This window comes from Gymnoscopelus braueri, assembly GCF_963280865.1.
Source record: "Gymnoscopelus braueri genome assembly, chromosome: 16".
NCBI lineage: Eukaryota > Metazoa > Chordata > Actinopteri > Myctophiformes > Myctophidae > Gymnoscopelus > Gymnoscopelus braueri.
This window is the reverse complement of record NC_137616.1, coordinates 19,575,741-19,594,428: the sequence shown is the minus strand read 5'-3', so window position 1 is coordinate 19,594,428 and position 18,688 is coordinate 19,575,741. Positions and strand designations below refer to the sequence as shown.

At 42.2% G+C, this 18,688-nt stretch overlaps 1 protein-coding gene across 1 annotated transcript; it reads left to right on the top strand.

The window, feature by feature from the left end:
* The first annotated feature begins 3,699 nt into the window (after positions 1-3,699).
* Positions 3,700-18,517, top strand: clu (clusterin). Its single transcript, XM_080454057.1, has 10 exons — positions 3,700-3,787; positions 9,605-9,770; positions 10,920-11,068; positions 11,342-11,512; positions 13,232-13,402; positions 14,169-14,400; positions 14,653-14,793; positions 15,706-15,932; positions 16,849-17,036; positions 17,632-18,517. The coding sequence occupies exons 2-10, from the start codon at positions 9,653-9,655 to the stop codon at positions 17,642-17,644; spliced, it is 1,410 nt and encodes a 469-aa protein (XP_080310183.1). The 5' UTR covers positions 3,700-3,787; positions 9,605-9,652; the 3' UTR covers positions 17,645-18,517.
* Positions 18,518-18,688: the final 171 nt, after the last annotated feature.

Below are 18,688 nucleotides of genomic sequence, written 5' to 3'. Positions count from 1 at the left end.
TGTGTGTGTGTGTGTGTGTGTGTGTGTGTGTGTGTGTGTGTGTGTGTGTGTGTGTGTGTGTGTGTGTGTGTGTGTGTGTGTGTGTGTGTGTGTGTGTGTGTGTGTGTGTGTGTGTGTGATAAGTCTTGTTGTAGGGGCCAACAAGACAGGTGTCCTGGTGCACTGTTCCAGTAAGTCTTGAATGCACGGATGCGCGGAAAGTCTTGGAAAGACTTCAACGTTTTGTTTGGATGTTTCCATAGTCATTCTAGATGTTACAATCTGTTTTTCCTAACACCTTGTCTGTCTGTCTGTCTGTCTGTCTGTCTGTCTGTCTTACCTTGTGTCGGCCATCGTCCACCCAGTCCCCATTCGGATGACTCCCAGTAAGATCCACATGCAGGAGAGGGAGCTGAAGAGGACGGGTAGTGGTGAGGCAAACTCCTTCCACATCTCGCATGCACGCACGCACGCACGCACGCACGCACGCACGCACGCACGCACGCACGCACGCACGCACGCACGCACGCACGCACGCACGCACACACACACACACACACACACACACACACACACACACACACACACACACACACACACACACACACACACACACACACACACACACACACACACACACACACACACACACACACACACACACACACACACAGCTGCATTTGCCATTATGAGAAACACACCGACTATACATGCACACATCTTTTCATTCCCGTTTTACTTTGGGACTTTCCAAAGATTTTGTATGTAGATCCAGTAATACTGTATAACCGTGACTTTATGAAAAAGGCACTGGGCTTCAGTTACAAGAGCCTTGTACCGAGTGCATGCATACATGCTTTTGTACAGTATATAAATTATAAAATATAAACATGTTGAAAGTCCATCAAAAATAAACACACACATGCACACATACAGTATGTGTTTATGTGCACATGTGCACAAAACACACTCACCAACTTTATAACTACATGTTTGTGCAGGATTCAGTCCAAATGCCTCCAGTCAAAACAAACTGTTTTCCAATAATCTCTATCACAATCTGTAGACAATCCTGTAGGCTACATGACTCAGTAGCTTTTAGTTCCACCCATCCTTCATTTTGTTTAATCACACCTGACATCATTCACCCACTATTTACAGTACCTTGTCTCGTATCCCTTGACCCAGAATGGAGGAGGGGAGGGGAGGGGGGAGCTTGAACTTCTGCACAAATTATCCCAGACCTGTGCCTTGACAATAATTATTCTAACCAAGACAAACTCTTTCTAGATTTGATTACCCTTGACCATTCAATACAATTATAAAATTATACGACCTATCTAAACATCATCACCTAGTTAACAACTTCAACAAAGCTGGGCAACAAGGACAGAAGGGTTTTTTATGTCATCAAATGGAACATCAAGTTGGACTTCCCAATTCAAATCTGTCTCAAAATATTGGACTCTGTTATAGAACCCATTTCTCTTTATCGTTGCAAGGTCTGGGGTCCTCTTAACCAAGATTTTACAAAATGGGTGAAACACCAAATTGAGGCTGCTTGCAGAGTTCTACAAATTATTTGTCTGTATCCAATGGAAAACACCAAATAATGCATGCTGTATGATAGCATACTATTTTATGTTGCTAGTTACTTAAGTCTACCATTAGAGAATTTCAGAGGAGTAGGACTACCAGAGGAGTAGATATTAATCCAGAGATGTTTATTATGATGGTAGAACACAATGTTGTATACATTGGACAAACGAAGATGAGGAAACGATGATGATTTAAGATCAAATAATGCACGAACAGGAACCGAACAACTAAACAAGGAAACTACAAAGGAACTAACTTCATTCTGCAGACTCACTCTCCAGCATGCCCCTCAAACAATGAATGGAGTGAGTGCATTTTGAAGGTCTTCTACAAACAACCAATGCAGGTGAGGCTAATAATAAACTCTACTCAGTTCTATGCAGCTGTGTCTATTAAGTGCCCAATCTCAGGCTCCACTCACCCAGGACTGGGCAGGAGGGGATTTACAACACATGCAGTGCAGAATTAGGAAGATATATACCCACTATTCATCAAAATTCAAAAGAGAGCATTTAAATGTTATAATCTCCTAAATGAAAGTGACAGTTCAGGGACTCAAAGCCAAACACAAAGCAGAGCCACCAGACAGAAATCCCTCTGGACTAAACCAAATAAGAAACCAATAAGAAAACTATATTACACATTGGAAAGAATCAACGAAAACCCAGCATAGCAAATTTGAATTATTTTTGGCCCTCAACACAGTGGTAGAATACCTGAGAACGGACTGATCTAGAACAAAGGAAATCCTATATGTACAGAGTACAGACTGAGTGAAAATAGACTCTCCATCGAGAGAAGCCACCACATGCAGGCAGACCTGACTCCCAAGATAAGACAGACAAAATGAGGTAGAAACCGAGCTTTAACTGCCTGCCAACTGTACGGAGACATCAGACACTTCCCACAGATTACAATCACCGAAACACATGTTGACAACATATCTATAAACAAAAATGTCCATATCTGATGTACAGAAGTACAGCAATGTGTAAACAACACAGCAGCAAGATTTCAGTGCCAATGGAATACAACCACCACCATAAATCATCGACATGCCATTTCCATTGTTTTATCATAATGAAGACAGGGTTAAACAACTAAAAATGGGTCTGGTCTTCAAAATTGTAAATGCAGATTTGCCCGATATGCCCCCTATACCCGCATATCTGTATAAATACCTCGAAAAAGTTAGTGACACCCACGGCCACGAAACTAGAGGGAGCGTAAACAACAATCTGGTACCACCCACCCATAAAACAAACATGGGCAAATTCTCCTTCTATAGCACAGCCACCAAGGAATGGAATAGTCTAACCCCATCCCTCAAAAAATGCAGTTCGCTGGGCTCATTCAAAACAGCCCTAAAAACCCATCTTTCTGGAGGCCGAAAGAGGAGCTAGTACCAGTTTCCCTGTAGACAGACGACCCCCCCCCTCCTCTTTTTTGTACATATTTTGTATTTCCTCATGCTTTTTTTTGTATATAATTTTTATTTTTCCATGCTCCCCCCCCCTTTTTTTGTACATATATTTTTTAAATGCTTTTTTTTGTACATAGTGGTATTTTTTCTGTATTATCTGTATTTTCATGTTGATTTTTGAACTGTTTGGTTGCTACTATATATGTCTATGAAATTAACTCAAGGACCTCAACGGAAACAAGTCCGCAAGGACTTTTTTGGCCGGACCTTTTAGACAAAAGAATTATTAATGTAACTGTGTTGTTTTACATTCTTTTGCCTAATAAAATTTTCAATCAATCAATCAAATAATGCTATCAATTAAGCCCCATTTGAACCTTTGAATTTACTTTAACTGATTTTAATTGAATTGCAGAGAGAGAGAGAGAGAGAGAGAGAGAGAGAGAGAGAGAGAGTGGTACCTGGCTACTGCCTAATAGTACCTGTCCTGAACAAACAGCAAGCACACATCAGGCTACTATATTTCCCCAGCCAAACAAAAGCCGCACAGTGCCCCCTGGTGGACGTGCCGCAGCCCCGCAGCCTTGACCGCTGAGCCATAAATTACACAACTTCTGGAAAAGTCCTCCATCCCCATCCCAGCAGCACGGCGGTGTCATTCTCACAGTGACTCAACCTCCCCCCCACACATACACACACGCCCCCCGCCACTATAAAAGCCCTAGCGGGAGATCAGGCTAACAGCGCTGCCTTCCACCGTGGAGAAGAGACACGGACTTCGGAGAGGTGAGTTAGTGCGTGCGTACGTGTAAAGGAGAGTTGCGGTCTTTTTCATGTTGATGCATGTGGGTTGGATGTTGACAAAACCTTGTTCTTCATTGTGAGTGCTTCTGTTCATTACGTGGGAACTGAGTGGTGCACATAATACAATGCATTACTTGTTTTCTTGAAATGTGGCAGTATAGACTAATAGTCTACTAACACATTTCAAGAAAACAAGCTGTGCATTATTATGGATAAGCAATTGCATTTTTTTAAATGTATTTTTATGTTTTGCAAACGCACAGGCACAGATGCAATTATTGCATCTGTGCCTGTGCGCGTTTGCAATACATTTAAAAATACTCTCTAACGAGTAGGCTACAGAAGTTTTTTTTTACAATAACAGAATGCAACAGTGTGCACAATAGAATAGATCTGTATCGTGTGCTGTGTGTGAACTTCAGTTTGAATGGTTTCTCAATGATGTAAACATTTAGCTAGTGCGCAAACACTGACATCATGTCTGTGTGAGACAGCTAGTGTATTATAGTGCTTACTCATGGGTGTGGGCTCAGCTGCAGACCAGTCAGTGGTCAGGACCACAACAACAACAACAACAACAACAACAACAACAACAACTGGATTACACATTAAAGGGATTCAAGATACGTCGCTGCAATTTAGGTTTTAAACACACGCATTTGCGACTAATGTTAAAAACATTCTGTTGAACTCGGGTGTTGTTGTTTTTTTTCATTTCAAAGTAGGCCTATACCTTTGACGGACAAAAACAACACAGCACATGGAGGGAAGAAGTTTAAGATTTGCATTTGTATACAGATCTTTCTTCTCAAATCACAAAGTTTATGCAATGCAATGTAGTATTCAGTCATATTCCTTTTTGGAGCTACTTCAATAACAGTGACTGAATTGCAGTTTGATTTAGATTCATAGATTCATTCATTCATTCTGTGGACACTGCCACTGCCCTCGCTGATTTCCCAATGATATAGTTTCTAGTTTAAAACAGTTATTTTGATGCAAAAATGTTGAGCCAACATCATCTCTCATGGAGAAATTGATGCCATTACAGATTAGAGCTATATGGTGTTTTACGTGCCACACATTTTTCAGTTTTATTAAGTTTTACAAGTGACAATTCTTTTGAATTGACACAAAGCAAATTGTTGTTTTCCAAGGTTTTTGTTTGGTCACAAAATTGAGTATTGATTATTGGTAGTCTCTCAAGCCAGACTCTCTCTTGGGAGTCTGCCTCGAGACTAGATTATTGGCGTCCTCTTCCAGAGGACATGGAAGAGATGGAAAAGGATGATCCGCTGGCGACCCGACCCCTAATGGGAAATAGTCGAAAAAAGAAAGAAAAACTAGAAAAAGTGCTCCTCGGAGCACAGGTCTCCGCCAGGTCAGGTAGGTTATTGTGGGCCAGCAATGTTCAGAATTTGCCAATCAGGATGGAATATAAGAAATCGTACGGAACCATCTTGATCACTTGACTATAGAGATAATGTGTACTGATTTGCATGATGTTTGGACAAGATTTGTAGGAGTAATATAAAAAAGAAAAATCGGCCTCCTGGTGGTGCTATAATAGGGTAATGTTAAAAGGGTGGTGTTTGTTCTTCAACGTAGTGCGAATGTACGTGCAAAGTTCCACCGCATCGGACGCTGCGTTCATGATTTTGTTCAAAACGGGCCACTCCTGCAAACTTTAGATGTCAATGTTAGCCAATCAGGATGGAATATGAAAAATCAAACGGATCCATCTTAATCACATGACTATAGAGATCATGTGTACCGATTTGCGTGAAATTTGGATAAAATCTGAAGGCTTAATTTCAAAATATGGTGTTTTACATAAGTCGGCGTCCTGGTGGCGCTATAAAAGGCTAATGTGAAAAATGCAGGGCAGATGTTTTTCCTTGGCCTATAGGGAGTATGCGTTAAAAGTTTCACGCAGGTTACAGTTAAAAACGCTATTTGGCGTTTTATAGCGCCACCATGAGGCTGATTTAAAAAATTTCAAGTGGCATTTCTCCCTCGGCCTAGTGGGAATGTGCGTATGAAATTTCACGGAAATCGCAAGCTGCGTTCATGATTTGAGGCATTTAGTTCAAAATGGACCAATCCTGCAAACTTTGGAAGCCAACCTTAGCCAATCAGGATGGAATATGGAAAATCAGACAGATCTGTGTTGATCACATGACTATAGAGATACCGTGTACTGATTTGCGTGATGTTTGGATAAAATCTGTAGGAGTAATATCAAATATCAGATTTTGCACAAATCGGCCTCCTGGTGGCGCTATAATAGGGCCATGTAAAACATTTGGGGCAGAGGTTCTGAATTGGCATCCATGGAGTGTGTGTGCACAGTTTCGCAGCGACCGGGCCAACGGTGCCGGAGATTAGCCGCTCGCAGACAGATGGACACACGGACACACGGACACACGGACGGACGGACGGACAGGGGGTAAAACATACTCTCTCGCCATGCCTTTCGGCCTGGCGGAGACAATAAGCGTTCAATGAAGCACTGTTACAGGGCTAGTGTCCCTGAGTAAAATTAACCCTGACTGTAGCCGAATGTATAGCAGAGAGAAATCAACTCACTAATCAACCTAGAGCAGTCACAGCCTCACAGGTCTCTGATCCTTATATAACAATGTTTTGCTCCATCAGAAAGGCTTTAACACAGAAGAAATCCTCTCATGCCGAGGTCAAGCACCCTGTGGAGAGAATGTCCTACTTTAGAGCTCTAGGAGTCTTTGTGAATATACCAGCTAACATTTGTCTTACCCCAGTGTCAGACTTAAATCATAAATGCTGGATTTGGTAGACTATTAAGCCAGTGCTCTGAGACAGCAATCACAGTTTCCTTATCTCCTATCTGTACCATAGCCCAGTAAGCCCACAGAAGAGGCATCTTTAAAATGTGGTTGTATTTCAATCATGATTATAACTATTATTGTTATTCAATTGTTAGCAATTGAACATTAGGTTCACAATGGGATCCGAGTTTTGCTTTAAACGTTGTGTCAGTTAGAACCAAACTCACAATTTGTTGTTCTTGCATGTGCACGTGGTCAACATCTGGATTGGAACAGTGTTGCCTGGGTATGGCAGTATATGCTAGCATTCTTTTCCTTGTGTAACCAAGACCCCTGCTGCTGAAATTAAGCAAAGAGCCAATACCAACTGATTCTGTCTATGCCTCTGTCCATCTCTTTCTCTGTGTTGGTTTCTATCTCTCCCTTGCTGTCTCAGCTAATATACATTTTAAAGATGCTTTGTTGGCATGACTGTCCAAAAAAATGAAATTGAGAACGGATGCGGGAAGAAGAATTGATTGATTGAAAAGTGAGTAGGCCTATTTTGTTTTAGCTGAAAAAACATGAGTCATGTCACCCCCTGCTCTCTCTCTCTCAGTACTTCTTCATTCTTTGCCCTCTATAAACTCTGTCTCTTTGTTCTCCAAATTTACTAACTCCTGCCCTCCCTTCCGCTCATTCTGTATTAGCAAAATAAAAGGGCAATGAAGAAAACGTTTTGTGAATCCTCCAAAGGGTTGCTCCTAAATTTACCCTGCATGTCACAGTTCACCGCCTTGGCTTACCAGTTAACTGTCGCACGGGAGCTAACCTCATTGTACAAGCGGCTGCAGCCAATGCATCATCCTTGAACCGCGAGCCATTTAGGACAGAATTGGGACATTTTCTTCCTGCCCAGCATGAGTTGACTTCCACTGGCCCTAGGACAGCGGAAGGACACTGGACTGGTCTTGTTTAAAGACCAAGCTGTACAGAAGGAGGAGTCTTGTTTTGACAGCAAGGACAGTAGAGTGATTAAGTAGCTGAAGCCATTCTGAACCAACTGAACACTGTTTTAGCACAGGGAGCATTGTTCACAACATATGGCTCACAGGTTCAGTGATGTGTGATGTTGCTCCGGATGAGATTACATTACAATAACATTTTCTAAACAGCTTAAAATGGGGCATTGGAAACTGGGACAGTGTGCAGTGGGAGGGCGCAGGCTATCAAAATGCTATTAATAAATATTGAGCCACTGTCTTTGGCCATATGACACACTGGTTACATGAACGTTGCAGTGAATTGTAAAGCACTTATGATTTAGTTGTGGAAACCTTTTCTAACTTCTGATAGGATGGATTCACACAGAATGCTGCTACTTTAGTACGAATGTGTCAAGAAGTTAACTTGAACTGACGATAATTATAGTACAAATTAGAGTCAGACACAGCTGCGCAAAGCCCTCATTGGAGAAGTAGGTATTGCTAGAAGTCAAAGAAAGAACTTCCAGTTCTTTCATCAGCTAAGCCACAGTACAAGCTTTTTCCGCAAGATCATTTTGAGCTCTTGTTTCCTATTGGTACGGCCTTTCTTAAACGAACAACAACAGTGTAACTTTAAAAGATTAACTGTAGCTCTAAGGCTTACACATTTTGAGATCCCATGCATTGAGAGGATGATTTGATGAGGTAGTACAAATAATCAACAGAGATTGCAGTCATAAAGAGACTGAGAGACACAGAGAGAGAGAGAGAGAGACACAGAGAGAGAGAGAGAGAGAGAGAGAGAGAGAGAGAGAGAGAGAGAGAGAGAGAGAGAGAGAGAGCAACAGAGAAAGAGAGACAGTCAGACCAACAGAGAAAGAGAAAGAGCGAGAGAGAGAATTGCATGACAAGCAGCTCTCTCCATTCCATTCCACACACAGGACAGAATGTGATCTAATCTGTCAGAACTTCAGAAGACATCCTTATATCACCCTTTTTTTCTGTCTGATTTTTTCTACAGCCCCCCTCCTGGATTTAACATTAGGGAAGTGATGTAAAGGTGGTGTTCTTTGTTAATTTGTGCAATGCAGTTGCACAAGCACAAGCATAGTTTTGTCATCATGCGTTTGAATTTATGGGGCATGTAAAACCTCTCTCTCTCTCTCTCTCTCTCTCTCTCTCTCTCTCTCTCTCTCTTTTCTGTCCTGCAAAAAACACAAATGGGAAACAGGACGGAGAACATTTGAATTTTTTAAGTTTGTGCGAACATGCCACTATAGTAATTTAACTACCAGGTAAGCCAGTGTGCAGCAAATATGAGAATACAGTATGGTTGTGAGTTGCTGCATAGCTCTGTGTGGTTTATTATGGATGTTATTCATCACCCCCTCTAGTGGAGACATGGTAACATTACAACAACACCACGGTCAAGAGGCTGAAAGGGATGAGCTCACACACTAGTCACGCATAGCCAGACGATGAGAGATCTGCACCTGCTAACACATCTGGAGAACAAACCTACTGTACGCCCACTGCTTTGAAAACCAATCCTGATACCGTCCCATTCCCATTATGAAGGCCAGACCGACCTAAAGTCTTTGCTTTGTTTCCTGCAATGCTGTTTTTCAATCTCTGAATTGTTTCCACACAGTTTTAGCCCATTCATTGAATATAGATGTCACCAGATGTATCAGTAGGCGGACATCTCTGATCGTCTGGCTAAGCTCACACAGATGAGATGATACATCATAGCATATTTTCCTCAACAATTTCCTCAACAATTTTGTGCTTATGTATGGTTTACAAGGAAGCGTGCGCGCGCGCGTGTGTGTGTGTGTGTGTGTGTGTGTGTGTGTGTGTGTGTGTGTCCAGGTTGGGTCATTTCTCTCTGTGGCAAACTTTATTAGATATTTCTACGCATGTATAATTACACCACATAATGGGTGATGGTTTGTGTGCTTATGATTGTGTATGTGTGTATACAATGCATTTGCTTTCCCCTGTACTTACGTCTCTGTGTTTCTCAGCTTTCCATTCATCTGCATTGCCTGCTGGCCCCGATCTAGTCAGAGAGGATGCTGATGCTGATGATGATGATGAAGAAGAAGGCGACACTGAAGTCTCTGGCTGTGGTGGCCCTGACTCTGGCCTCTGTCAACTGTATCCTGCCTCCCTCTAAAGAAGACCTCAACCGTAAGTTCTAGGGCAGGGGTCTTCAACAGGGTGTCCGGGACACCTAGGGGATTCTCAGAGTTACTACAGGGGGGTCTGCCACATCTTTGTGTGAGAACATTAGCCGAAAATAGCAGATCTACAAGCTCACAACGCCCTATTTTCAGAGAGATGGTGTAGAGGAAAAAAGAGCAGACCAAGTACAGAGGCAACAGTCAAGTTGATTACATATTGAGGGTTTACAAACTGTCTGAAAATTCACATTAGCATGAATAATAGAAAAGATGTGTAAACAAAACTACATTAATTTTCAAAATACTGATGATAGTGCTGTCAAACTAATTTATGAAGCCATGTATGAAATTAATGAAAACGTTTAATCTGCAGCACAATTTTATACAATGTAGTAGGGGGTCCCTGCTTCATCTCTCTCTCAGCTAAGGGGTCCTTGGCCTGAAAAACGTTGACGACCCCTGTTCTAGGGCACACAGTAAAATCTGGAAGTGCACAATTAAGGACTAGTTAGACTTGGAAAACTTGTAACACTGTATACAAAACCAGTGGTACCTGAGAGGTCCCCAATGGACCAGTGTTGGGAACCAGTACTGGTTTAGGGGTAACGGGTGGGGAATACAGGCATTCAGAACATTAGTGTGTTTAGCTCCATCTCTGCATGTTCTCTATCTATGGAAATCTGTCATGGGGGATTTCTTAGGACACTATTTTACTTAACTTACTTATACCCCATTAGGGCAGCATAGGGCAGCAACAAAGTTTCTCCACTTGCATCTGTCTTTGGCCATCTTCTCTATGGTCCCCCAGCTCTGATGGTGGTGCTGGAGCTCCTTCTCTTATCGTCTTATGCCTTCCTTTCTTTCTTTTGCCTTCTCGGGTCCAGTAATGCGACTCTTGGGATCGCGTTGATGTCCATTCTGAGGACATGGCCAATCCAGGTCCACCTGCGTTTATTGATTATGCAGTACATGTCATCTTGTTGGGTGATGTTGATAAGTTTATTGTTTAGATTTTGCGCAGATGTTTATATGCAGGATTTTGCACATGCATGATGTGTGGAAAGTGGATTGACACACTAATACAAACAACATACACACATACGCACACGCAGCACAGACATAACCTACAGTATATCCCAATTTCCTTTCTCCGCAGAGATCTCTCAGCTGGGTGAGAAGTATCTGGACAAGCAGATAGAGAACGCCATCAATGGAGTGAAGGAGATGAAGAACGTCATGGAGAAGTCCTCTGAGGACCACAAGAAGTTCCTCGAAGACCTGGAGAAGACCAAGCTAAAGAAGGAGGTACAGTGCATGTCTCCAGAGGAAAGGAGAGGAAAGGAGAGAGATTAGTTAGAAACCTAATCACCAATGACAGGCTCGCTGTACATCATCTACTCGCTATTACACAGCTACTTACAGATGAAATCAGTAATTTAACACAAAATACAGATTTGTATTATTTGCTTACAAGTGTCTGCAAAAAAAGAAAAAAAGAATAAGTCAGAACCAAGTATGCAACAAACCAGTGCAGAGTGATTAACTATGGTACCTTCTCTCTCTCTCTCCTCTGTGCAGGAGGCGATGCGTAAGGCTCAGCAGATGGAGTCCAAGCTGGAGCAGGAGGAGGAGGTGTGCAATGAGACCATGCACGCTCTATGGGAGGAGTGTAAGCCCTGCCTGAAGAACACCTGCATCAAATATTACTCCAGAACCTGCAGCAGTGGCGCTGGACTGGTGGGACGTCAGGTCAGGACAAACACAAACACGCATGCACGCAAGCACACACACACACACACACCATACTCTGGATATTTTCTTAATTGTAACCCTAAACTCTAAACATCTTTCTTTCTCTTTCCAAGTTATTTTTTGGGCGGTGTAGCCGCCCCTATAAGTGGGGTTGGGACACCTCATTAGTATTAGTTTCCTGCACTGTGATTGGCCCATTAGTAGACCCCTAGCTGTACTGTGATTGGCTGACTCTATTGGCTGACTCTATTCAGCACTGTGATTGGCTAGCGAGACACATGATGACATTAATAACTATAAATAAGGATTAAATAGGATTATGCACTTCCAAAAATATATTTTTTTGGAAGTGAGCTTCCATCACTATGATGACCACTGTGATGACCACACCGCCCACTTCACATCGATTCATATCGATTTTTTCTTTTTTAAACATAACAGAGCAGGACAATAATTGCAAAACTGGTGTCCTATATGTTACAGTACATGTGGAAAACCAGTACAAGTTTCCGTCCACGGGCCGGCGTGGGCTGGCGCGGGGGGGAGGGGGGGGGGGCGGAGTGGGGTCGCCGCGCATACTTGACGCCGAACCTTATTTGTCCAAAACCGTTGGTTTTTTATTATTATTTCAAAAACATTTAAAAGTGAAAATGATCTACAAACTCACAATGGGTTGTATCGTGACACATTGTGAGCTTGTAGACCTGCTATTTTCAATACTTTTGTGTATCACTCTTGTATGATGAAGTAGGGCATTCATTTACGAAAAAAGGCAAAATGTTGAAACGGAGAGATTTGAGGTTTCTGATCAACAGCAACGATTTACAAATCAATTTGTCTGGTTTCATATTTCGCAAGTATTGGAGAGCGTGTCTTGACATCTCTGAGGAGTCCCAGGGTCTCTCCTTTCATTAGTTACAGAGCCAGACTGATATATTAACATAGCCCATATATAGGCCATTATTTGGACGACATTGGTATCATCAATTATGCAGCCGGTGTGTTCCGATTTTTAACCACTTTCAACCTGGTACCCCTATTTTGGAAAGTTTGAAAAGTTTTCAATATTAATCAAAAAGTTTCAAAAATGTGGCATCGGTTGAGCTCTAATTGGTTAGTTGCAACATTCATCAGACAGAGCTGCCATTATCTTTTCTTCACAAACACCTTACACCACATCGTTCTACCACATAAGGCTTTATTATTATAATCTCGACCTTTCTGCACAGTGGCCTCAATAGAATGGAATGCTCTCTTTCCTACACGCAAAACAAAGCTAACACTGCACAAAGGCAGTGTTATTTTATAGTGTTATGTTTGCAACATATTTAGCACAGGAAAAGACGATTACTGTATATGGCTGTGGCTCAGCAGGTAGAGTGGCCGCTTGAGAACCGGAACGTTCTCAGTTCGATCCCTGGCTCTTCCTGGCTTTGTGTCGAAGTGTCCTTCAGCCTTGGAGCTGATCCCCTTAACTGCTCTCGATGCATGGTTGCCTCCGCCGTTAGTGTGTGAATGGGTGAATGTAATGCACATTGTAATGCGCTTTGGATAAAGGTGATATAAAAATGCAGACCATTTACCACACATTAATCTATTAATTCAGTAATCACTCTCTCCCCTTTATCATTTTTATGCATGATAAAGTTGCTAAAATTACAACTGTGTAAATACTGATCCATTATCTCCTGTCCTATAACCTCCTCTCCTCTCCAGCTGGAGGAGGTGTTGAACAGGACATCTCCATTCTCTATCTGGGTGAACGGGGAGAACATAAACGTGTTGGAGAGAGAGGGCCAGAGACAGACTGAACAGTTCCACAACCTGGAGGACAAATACTCTGTAGTGGCTGACAGTGTGGACAGCATCTTCCTGGACAGTATGAAGGTGATGGACACTCCAGCACAGTAAACATAAGACATATTGTTGCTGTTGGGGGGAATTCTTGACAGTATGTCTCAAACTGTTAAAAATCTTGATTTGCTTTTGACATCTTCATAGGGAATTCATTTATTAAATAGAACGATGAAGTATGAAGACACATTTCTGCACGACGATGATATACAAAGACTGATCAATAAAGTTTATTATTTTATATATATATATATATATATATATATATATATATATATATATATATATATATATATATATATATATATATATATATAGTATTCACCTGACCTCATCTTATGTGACTTCTTTCTGTTCCTAGTAGAATAAAAATGAAGATCAGAGATTTGGTGACAATTCATAATTTGGTTATGGAAGAGAGATTTGGTGACAATCTATACACCGGTTTCAGCCCAGGATTGTTTCTGGTGTTTTCAGCACCCTCTGAGTCTGATGGACAAATTAGCAGAAAGCGTGACACATACAGTACATATACAGTAGTCAGACACACAGACAAACAGCCTCATTACAATAGTTTTGTACTCGCATTTTACACAACTGCATATCATCTGGTGGAGATCACATGATAATGCATTAAATAAAATAAAGGTTTATAACGTCTTGATCAGCTCTCTTACGTATGCGTTTAAATGCAAACCTGTACAAACACGCATTCTCATTATTTGCTTAACCATAAACTCTATCAAACGCTGGATGAATAATAGGTTTGCCTCTCGGTGTCTTTCATTGTCTCTCTCAGGTGTTCGACCACATGCGGACCATTCACCCTCCTACCGGTATGTTCCCCGGTCCGTTCCGCATGCCCATGAGCCTGTGGGGGCTGGATAGGCCTGTCCGCGTGGCCCGCTCCCCACTGCAGGAGCCACACTCTGGCTTCCAGAGCCTCTTCTTCCCCATGATGGGCATGGCCAGGAACCTGTTTGGCTCAATGATGGACATGGACGAAGAAATGGAAGCGCCCACCAATGAAGGTATATTTTTGTAAATTTAATTAAATGTTTTCCTTTTAACCACTTACGCCCTATACGTCGTTGACCGGTGTCCCCCAGGGGTCTATACTTGGTCCCCCCTTTTCCCCTACACCAAATCTCTTCACAGAAAATCGAGGTTGTAGATCTGTTATTTGCCAAATATTCACATATTTTGCCACTCCCAGAATAGGGATGCTAGGGTTCATGTGGTTAAAAAGTTATATTAATTTTTGTGTGTGTCTTGAATATCAGACGGCAGTGTGAACGAGGATGTGGTGATCACCAGGCCTTTTGGTGGCGGCAAGATGACGTGCCGGGAGATACGCCGCAACTCAGCTGGCTGCATCAAGCTCCGCAATGAATGCCAGAAATGCAAAGAAATCCAACATATCGGTACGATGATTTTCCTGTGCATTTTCTTCATTTCTTAACAGAAAAGCAATTTTCACTACTTTTGTGCGACACTATTGTATGACGAAGTAAGTATGGCATTAAATAAAAAAATATAAAAAGTAAGTAGTAAGCAACAATATATTGGCCAAATACTTTTAAACGATGTATAGTCTTTGTATGTCAACATTCAAAACCAATAACTTGTATTAGTACCCTTATGTTAATACCCGTAATGGTCTCGGTGTGTCCCTCCAAGAAACCTCTCAAGGCACTTTTTGTCCGCTGATTGGGTTAGCCTGTGCTTTGTTCTTGACACCCTAGCAACTCTGCTTCCCTTTATGTAAGCCAATTTACGACAACAGGTAAATGCATGTCATAACTTAAGCACGGTCCGTTCCATCCTGGAAAGCAGCCCCCCTATTTTGAATGGAGGTGGGGTGATGGAATTGTCACTAATACCATTAGGGCCAGCTCTAACAAGATTCTTTTTTTATTTTACCATCTCAACATTTTAGTTGTTGTTTTATCTTTCTGCCTGGAGCAAGGCTTTGAGTTTGTCAGGACGGTAAGGCAAAGCAGGAAATATTTGAATAGTGACAAACTGGATTTGCACATAACCTTTTTTTAGAGAGTTTACCAAGTCCCTCAACACTCAAATCAAGGGATGAAAGAGGGCATGGCATTAAAAACCGATCTTAAGACGACCACTAACAGGTTAATATAATTTATTAATTTATAATTTTCATTACCAACACACAGGATTAGCACCCACAGTACAGTATGTAGGAATCCAGTTAGGAGGATGTTAATGATTTGTAAGAGCAGGGAATACTTTCCACACGGTGGATATCTCATCTTGGACTGAAGCTCTTGACAATATGAAGACATTTCTATTGCGTCTCTTAACCCCAGATTGTTCAGGCAGGAACCCCCTGGAGGGGCCCCTGAAGGAGCAGCTGGAGGAGGCTCTGGCCATGGCTGAACGCTTCACCCAGGAGTACACCACAATGTTGAGGAGGTTTGAGGAAGAGATGCTCAACACCTCCTCTATCCTCGACTTGTTCAACAGGCAGTTTGGCTGGGTGTCAGCATTGGCCAACGACACCAAAACCAAGGATGGCATGTTTCACATTGAGACGGTACGCTGACTGTCACTCTGCCCACAATGACTCATCTGACATATGGTGCTAAACTATGTACACCCTACATGTTGTTTTAAAAGGTATTTTTATTGGATGGATTAGAATGCACAGTGTGTGAGAGTGCTTAATTTCTCACTAGGCGCCTGCCTAGGTTGGTGCCTGCGTTTGCCTGTTGGACGGCCATCTGGCAGGCCCTCTGTGTGGGTCAGCCTCTCTCTCATTTGTTGTCTTCCTAGCTTGAGAGATGGAAAATACATGGCAGGCTGGTGTGAATGGTGCCAGGCAGGAACTAACAACTTGAGGGATGCGGCGCCCTGCTGGCTCGGCCAGTTGGAGCGCACGCGGGCCGGGCGCAGACCCAGCCGTGACGCATCTTCTATTTGTCTCCGCCTGACACGGCCCTCTTTCACTAGCCTCTTTTATGTTGTCCCGACGCTGTCCAATTCAATAGAAATGCCTCGAACCTAATTTTGTCTCTTCCTACAGAGACAAAATGATTCTACCCCCAACAACAAAACAACATGGAGGTGTGCATACTGCATAGTCTAACCACATGGCTGTTTCTGCCCAAGTTTGTTTTGGAGTTTTCAGCATTCTCTGGTGGACAAATTTGCAGACAGTGACAGAAACAACCCAATAGGGTCCATTTGGATCCATATTTACACTCTCAGATCCAAGTTAACAATGAGGGGTTTACATAGGTAACAGCAGAAGGGCTCTGCCCCTCCCTTGTCTTTTTTGCGCACATCCTACAAACCACAAATTATATATATATTTTTTTTAAATTAGTCTAATACAGCACTGTATCCGCTCTGGTCTATATAAAGTTAAACATGAGCTGAGATCAGAGATACTTAGTGTGTATACACTGACAGACTACTAAACGTCTCCCTTCCCCGTCCGCTACATGCAGGTTCTTTCCAGGGACACAGAGGAGAAGAATGGTGAGGCACAGACTCCAGGGGAGACCAATGTGTCCGTGAAGCTCTTCGACTCTCCTCCCATGACCCTCACCGTGCCTGGAGACATCCCCTGGTCCGACCCCAAGTTCTCCGAGGTGGTGGCCCAGGAGGCTCTCGACCGCTACAAAGAGACCTCCATGTGAGTGTCCCTCTGGGAGGACCGACGTTCTGATGCAACGTCCCATTCAGCCTCAGTTTAATCGGTGTGCGCAACCAAGTATAGATCAGGCATGAGGCATTAGTGACATTTCAGACGTGTTGTATCCGTAATTGCATGTCAGTTGAGAGAAGCAGACCTTTTCTGTTAATCAACCATCTTATGCCATTTCTAGGTGCTACCGTTTCAATCAAGATCAAGTCTTACAACAATGCTATGACAATGGACATGGCATCTACTATTGTTTTAATAAGAGAGCTTTTATCCTCGAGTGGTTGGATTTCTTGCTGGTTCATCAGCCGTTGAATGAAGAAAAAAAGAAAAGATAGGAAGGCAGCAAGGCACATTTGCTCATCTTTGAGGGAACACCTCTGTGATTGTTTAAGTGACTGAGAAGATTAACCTAGTGTTTCCAGATCTATTTTAGGACAGTGTTGTCAGTCACAGCGTAATGATTTGCTGTAGTTGGACAAAGCCTTGGACACTCACCACAGATAAATAATGAGGTCACTGTGTGCGTGTACTGTATGAATAGAAAAATCCAATTAATTTGTATTTCTTTTCTCCCCCTCTGTAGAGTGGTCAAGTAAAGCCAGCAGATAACCTGCTCCGCAGCCTGCTGACAATAGAATGTCTCGGATGAATCCAAGTCTTGAACACCTGAACAACGCCTAAACCCACCTGAATGCCCTGTGGCAAACCCTTAAAACCCACAGCACACCTCAAGTCCCACAGCACACCATGAAACTCCTGCAGCAAATTCTGGGATTCTGTTGGAAATCGTTAACCAGAGCTCACCTAGATACTGGATGGTCTCTCAGCTCTACTGTATGATCCAACAGTCTTTGCAAAAATGACATTTCAACTACAAAATTTCAATTTGTTACACTTTGTCCTGCTGGAAGATAAATATGTAGTCCTACTTCACAGCTAAGCACATTGACCCTTTGTAGACAAATACATGAAGATCCTTTAGGTGAACATTCTAGATCACATTCTACTGTAAATCAGGGTAATTCATACTAAATCCTCATCCTGCTGCCTATCTTTGTTAGGTCTCCTTTGAAAAGGACATTCTTAATCTCAATGGGACTTAACTGGTTAAATCGAGGCAAAAATAGAATCAGCTTGTGTACCAGAGTTCCCGAAATCATCTTTGACATCAAAACCACTTTTCGTGCATTACTTGTGAATGGAATAAAATTGTCTTGTTGCAAAGATGCAAACGGGAAAGTAAACTATTCTAAATTGAGCATTTCCCCAAGAAATCTTGACATGTCAGTGTATTGATGTGATGTAAAATTAGCTTGCTGTTTTTAGAGACTAGAAGGTTGAGGAAGCATTTGCTCATATATAAAAGACATTTCTGTAGTTGTTCTCAGCGTCAGCATTGCTTTGAATCCTTCTGTATTGACAGTCTAGCAATGAAACGATGCATAGTGATTAAATCCTGCTAAAATCTATGCCTGTGTGTGTGCGATCTGTTGACAAATAGCAACTAGTATTCTCCGTAATGGAGATTATGTAGATAATGTAGAAGACACCCATGAACCTCTATACATCTGATGTTTCACTCACTGAAAAGATTTGTTTTTTTACTTCACATTTTACACAAAGGAAACTCACAATATCAA

Coding starts and splice junctions, on each gene's coding strand:
- clu (XM_080454057.1), top strand. CDS start 9,653: ATGCTGATGCTGATGATGATGATGAAGAAGAAGGCGACACTGAAGTCT. Junction 11,513..13,231: donor CTGGACTGGTGGGACGTCAG/GTCAGGACAAAC, acceptor TCTCCTCTCCAG/CTGGAGGAGGTGTTGAACAG. Junction 14,401..14,652: donor GGAAGCGCCCACCAATGAAG/GTATATTTTTGT, acceptor CTTGAATATCAG/ACGGCAGTGTGAACGAGGAT.